General features: G+C 41.4%; 1 protein-coding gene across 1 annotated transcript in view; it reads right to left on the reverse strand.

Moving 5' to 3' along the window:
- Positions 1-982: 982 nt before the first annotated feature.
- The window catches only part of LOC146487028 (nucleolar protein 10-like), an 18,773-nt gene continuing 13,557 nt past the window's right edge, over positions 983-6,198 (reverse strand). The window contains exons 19-24 of the mRNA XM_085091722.1: positions 6,098-6,175; positions 5,326-5,412; positions 4,586-4,687; positions 3,335-3,546; positions 2,595-2,697; positions 983-1,629 (exon numbers count right to left, since the gene is read on the reverse strand). Of these exons, the coding sequence (XP_084947848.1) occupies positions 1,492-1,629; positions 2,595-2,697; positions 3,335-3,546; positions 4,586-4,687; positions 5,326-5,412; positions 6,098-6,175 (720 nt within the window). The 3' untranslated portion in view covers positions 983-1,491. The remainder of the gene's footprint in view (positions 1,630-2,594; positions 2,698-3,334; positions 3,547-4,585; positions 4,688-5,325; positions 5,413-6,097; positions 6,176-6,198) is intronic.

Raw genomic sequence — 6,198 nt, forward strand, 5'->3', positions numbered from 1 at the left:
TATGATTACCATTGCGACTCATTATTACTCATGAGTCTTATTATTAAGTTTTCCAGCTTTATTGGTCAATTAATAAATAACAACAAACTACAAAGAAACAAGTAAGTATTAATAAATAAATATGAAGTAGAATAAAGACCAAAAGGGTAAGGACGAACGGGATATGATACCCATGCGAGGAGCAACCCTAACCTTAGAAAAATCAAGTAAAAAATACCAATGAGAACTCTAATAAAAAACACAAGATTACGAACGGTGGCACGGGCAGTCACGGGAGAGGAATCAGGTGCCAGGCATGTCAAAGGTGGTATCTAATAAGGTAAAATAGGTAGCACGTAGAAAATTCTTAAAAATACTAAGATTGGAGAATTTGTCGGGAGAGGCTAGGTTGCAAATAGTATTCCAGGGTTTTAAAGTTTTTACAGTATCGAGAAGAGGCTTGTTTACTTTTCCGAGGATAGTTACCCATTCTCGGAGACTCGGGTTCCTGATTTCGCCCGTGGACTCTTCGCCCCATCCTGACTAACTTCCTCTGGGTCTCCGAGGATGACACTGAGTTTCCGAGATTTTCTTCAAATTCGCTAAACTGTATTGTCGCAAAACATTGTCCTTCAAAAATCGCTGATTTTTAGTTGGATAAGTTTCTTGTCCATGTAGATGTCAAACACAGAAATTTAAACGAGTTAGTACCTTTATCTCCCAATCTCTGTCTCAAGTGAAACATTGCATGTTAGTCGTAAAATGTAACGCAGTTAACCTCTTTGAAACCAAGACCCATACGACAGCATCGAGTGTCCACCTTAGAAGGGTGTACGTATCGGGTAGCGCTTGTAAATTTTTCTTTTTTTTTTATTAGGGAACAACTGAACTGTCGGTAACAAGATTGTAATGTAAACTAAATTATATATCAAACACGAGAAAGAGTGTTTCATCCGGTCAAAAGGACCTTTGTGCATGTATCCAACAATTACAGACAATGTCACAAGGCTATAGTAGATTGATGTTTTATTTGAGATAAAATAAATAAAAAGACTCCTTCAACAGCGTTTCGTCCATTCACTTTTTACGTTTTGGGCATACATGTACACCACGTGAAATTTTCCACCGCAAAACGACTTGAGAAAAGACCACTAAAATTACACACCGACGGTGTAGGGAGACAGCCAATCGCGTCCGGTACGAAGGAATGAACAAGTCACGTGACTCATCAGTGCCGGTGCTTTGGTCTAATTCATATAACATGAAATTACTAGAAGAATTACTTCTCCCTAACCCCACCGGTATCAGTTTTGTTAGATTTTCCCTATGATCTGCGAGAAAACAGTTTGATACCTGTCTGGAAAAAGGCAATACAAAGCGACGTAAAAACACGATGACAGAACTATTGTAGCTTTAGTCACTTGTTTCTGATAAAAGAACGACGAGTTAGCCGTGACCCCAGTATCATTCTCCACTCGTCGAGTAAAGTCTGAACACCTTCCTTCGCTAGTATCATCTAACCCTTTTTCCTCTCCAAAACACTGGTTTTCGTTTTTCATTTCCCAGAACACTACTGGCTGACCGACGAAGTTTTTTCCTTTCCTTGACATGAGCGCGGATTTCTTCGTTCTTTCGCGTCTCTTTGTTACTCTACACAGAGAAAAGCACAAAGCATTCATCAGCCTACAAGCTTTATACTTAAAATCTTCTTCAATGACCAGAATCGTGGTTAATATAAACACAGATCTAGCTTCACACGAACTGATCGAACCTCGGATCAGTTAATATGGATCCTGTGGAGGAAATCCAAGCGTGACCGAGCAATACTTTCCTGTGGTAATTTTTATTATGCTGTACAAGGTGGTTCTAAATTTTACGTCTGTGAATGAAATTCTGAACTGGCAAAAAAATTCTGAACTGGAAAATTTACTGAGCAATACTTTCCTGTGGTGCTGTTTGTTATGCTGTGCAAGGTGGTTCTAACATTAGAGTCTGTAGATGAAATCCTAAAGTGTGACCATTCAAATGAAAGCTACTGAGCAGTACTTCCCTGTAGTGCTGTTTATTATGTTGTACAAGGTGATGTTAGGTTTTGAGTCTGTGAATGAAATCCAAACCGGTGGTGCTGTTAATTACGCTGTAAAAGGTGATTCTATTTTTTTAGTCCGTACCGTACCATACAAGGTGGCCCTAACTGAGGGGCATGACAAAATCCTGAAGTGTGACCATTCATATAAAAGCATCAAGCAAAAGTTCCCTTTTGAAATGTTCATTTGTAAACCCTTTAAACCCTAACAGTGATCAGCATCAAATTTCTCCATGTGATATCAATACTTGGATCCATCCCCTGAAGTCGTGAGAATTAAGGATATGATCACCCAAAATGATTTTGTTGATATTTTAATAGCTTCTGCCCTGTACTTTTATTAGAAAACTTTGGGGACAAGCTAAGAGAATTTGCTTTTTGATGTTAGGGGTTAAAAACGTTTAAAATATTTCTCGCCTAGGCCTGCTGTTTTAAGCTTTTCGGTGTGAGAGGTTTACAGAGATTCGTCAACATAAGACATTAACAGCACACGTTGCTGAACTGAACAAACGAATTATATTCCTCTTACCTTTTTCACTTGGAAAGTAATCTCCCTTTCACCTAAGGTTGAACCTGTGGACCTAACAACACCAGAACTTTCCTCGCGTTGCAAACGCTCACCAAGAGATACCCTAGAAAAAAGAAGAAAAATTACACGAAGAAACAAAATTTATCAATAATCTGCTGTGAACACGCAATTTTGCTTCACAGCACCACAATTTGTCTGAAACATTGTTGCTTCAGGGACGCAAATTTGCCTTAGAAGTATGCTTAACCAACTGAGAGAGAACAACAACAGCTTAGCCACGTGAAGGAAACAAAATGTTTCCGGATAATTGTTCCAAGTTTAGCCAGGCCATTACTCTACATCTCTGTTATTTATTACGAGCAAGCACCTGAGACATATTCGTTTTCTTTCTTGTTCACACTTGTTTCACCCAGCGTGTATCAGGGAAACACGGGCAAAACAAGATCACAAAACGCCGAAGGTGTTACAGGATAATTACTTGCTGGAACTTGCTAACGAAAACAAAATGTTAACTAAATAACGAGTCTCGGTTAGTTAAGGTTACGGTAAAGTAAACTATTTTCCTTGCTCAGTATTAGTGACTAAGCTAGGAACCATGGAACCAGAGTGCTAACCACATGTAAACCTGGCTTAAACCAGCTAGGAAGACGGGATCAACCACCCCTCCCCTCTCCCTACCCCCCCCCCCCCCCTCCACCCAGCAAGACCACCACCTCACCGCCTCTAATACAGCAACTTACTTCTTTTGTTTCAAAGCTGATGTCGTTTTAGCTGATTTCACGGTTCTGAAGTTCTCCCCGGATTTCAGTTCGTAAAACTTTGGTTTGCTGTTCACTCGTTTCTCGTCATTGTTTTTCGCTTCTCTTCGTTGTCTCTTCAGTTCCTCGCGCCATTCCCTCTCGTCCTCCGAGCTGCTTGATTCCTCTTCCTCGCTGGGACGGCCTTCAGGTTCCTACAAAATAAAGAACGCTACAGTTAAAAATGCTTGTTTGTTCGCATCCGAACCACACGAGTTAACAACTAGAACAGTTTTTGAGCATAGTCCAGCTAGTATCACATCACACGATGCAATGTTACAACACAATGACAGACGCTTTCGAAATATATATCATAGCATGCACAAAAGTATATCACATGTTATTAAAAACTGGATCATTGTAATTCCAGGGAATTGATTGGCTTAGCGGCCATGGTATATGAGCCACTACACCATGCCCGAGAAATAGCGACCATTGTCTTCTCGTTGTTCTTGCAAAGCGAAATCAGCAAGATCTAGTAATATTTCTTGATTGTTTTTTTTTTTTTTTTTTTAATAAAACAACTATTCCACTCGCGCTTATTGGATATGAGATGATTATAGCCAACTCGGCGCTATGCGCCTCGTTTGCCAGCTATCATCTCATATCCAACGCGCGCTCGTGGAATAATTGGGGACTTTACGCAACCACGACGGCAAAGCCAACGAAAACGTCACTTGAAAATACAAGTTCGTGCTACTTGTACTATTTTGCGCTTATTCCAATTCGTTCAACCTCTAGAATGTGGCCGAACTATCCAAAAACAGAACAGGTGGGAACGGTCTTCAAGTTAGCACAGCGAATAAAAATTTACTGTCATGTGCTCACGCTCTCCATACAACCTTGATTTTGGGCATTTCACGTTGTTGTTTGGCCGAAGATTTGTAATGCACGTGCACAGCATTGTTTAGCTCATTAAGCCTTTTTTGTTGTTGACGTTTTCGTTGCCGTCGGCGTCATGTTTGCGTAAAGTCCCTATTGTTTATTAGTAGACATAGTATAGCAGTAGAAGCTCTTTTTGTGGGGAGGAAGGAAATACCACTCCCTTAAAAACGACTGCGTGGTAAGCTATCTGTAGCTCAGTAGTTAGAGCATTCCCCCAGTGTACACAAGTTTGTTTTTCCTACCACATGTCCAAGTTTAAACTTTTATCATCCTTCGAGATTGTTGTCGCTTAAGAGGTTTACAGCTCACCTCAATTTCGTCAAATTGCTCAAGCAAGGTTTCCTTTTGCTTCTGCCGTTTTCGTCTTTCTCTGTCGTGCTTGGACACCACTGGGTGAAGAAGTTTGTATTCCTGCAAGGGACATGAAGCACAGGCGCATTTATTGCCATTACATAGTGTCAGGAGACCATGCATTGTTAAAGAGAATTGCGTCCCATACATTTACTTAATTTCCCTCAATCTATTTATAACACGACGGCTTTATTTCGTTTCTTGTGCTTTTACCAGCAACTAAACTAAGATTCGTAGAGGCGGGTGGTCTAGTGGTTAGCGCGTCAGACTTTCGATGTGACGGGCGAACGATCCGAGGGTTGGTGGTTTGAGGCTAGGTTGGTCTCTTCATTGCTGTGTTGTTTCCTTAGACAAGAAACTTTACTCCACATTGTCTCTCTTCACCCAGGTGTATAAATGAGTACCGGCGACATACTGCTGGGGGTAACCCTGCGATGGACTAGCATCCCAACCAGGAGGGGGGGGGGGGGGGAATACTCCTAGTTGCTTCATGCTACAGTAACCGGTTAAGTTCCGGCCGTGAGAGCCACTTAGGCCCGTAGTGCGACTTTACCCTATTTTAATTTAAAGTGAGATTCAGAGGTACTGAGTTTGAAATTATTACAATAAAGCTGACAAAGACTTCAACAGACTGCAGCAAAGTGCCATAACTGCATCATGTTGCTATCATGTTTCTAAGGCAGAGTCCGTAACCCTACCTCGCTTTCCTCGTCCACTTGGAAGTCTGGGTTGGAAAACATGGCTGAGAACCTTTCATCCCTTAAGGGATTGCTGACGTCAGAAGGCTGAAAAACATCAACTCATCTTGTTAACTATTGTACAGCAATCGCGTGGAAATGAAAGATTTTGGTAAATACAAAGTGCAAGAATAGTTATCTTTACCGTTCAAGGCGTAACAGTCGCCACAAAAAAGGTGTCAAACACGATAAATCACGCAACAAAGTGCAGAAAGCATGCAACCGTCAACAGGCCTAGGTGCCAAGCGCGGGAAAAAATGCAATTGTCAACAGGCTTAGGTGCCAAGCGCGGGGAAAAAATACAACTGTCAACAATAGGCCTAGGTGCCAAGCGCGGGAAAAAATGCAACCGTCAACAGGCTTAGGCCCCAAGCCCGGGAAAAAAATACAACTGTCAACAGCCTAAATGCAACTGTCAATAATACCCCTAGGTGCCAAGCGCGGGAAAAAGATGCAACTGTCAACAGGCTTAGGTGCCAAGCGCGGGAAAAAGATGCAACTGTCAACAGGTTTAGGTGCCAAGCGCGGGAAAAAATGCAAACGTCAATGGAAAAAAATGTCACCGCATGTGAATGCAACATATTTTTTTATTGGCTGAGTAGATAAAACTGTTGCTTTTCTTCGTTAACGGGTCAAAAATGAACGAAAGTTACCAAACGATGAAGCCAGTCTGGGTCACGTGTGTTTAACAAGAGTTTTGTTGAATAGATTTCACGCTTTAAACCAAACTTACTTTCGCTGTCTGTTTTTCTGTGTCTTTTTTCTCGTCTATCAATTTCTCAGCCAAGCTTCGGTTTACTTTGGGGAGTTTCTGCGGGTGAAAAAGGAACGAGT

The sequence above is a fragment of the Pavona decussata genome, unplaced genomic scaffold (assembly GCF_977016875.1).
Source record: "Pavona decussata unplaced genomic scaffold, jaPavDecu1.1 SCAFFOLD_19, whole genome shotgun sequence".
Taxonomy (NCBI): domain Eukaryota; kingdom Metazoa; phylum Cnidaria; class Anthozoa; order Scleractinia; family Agariciidae; genus Pavona; species Pavona decussata.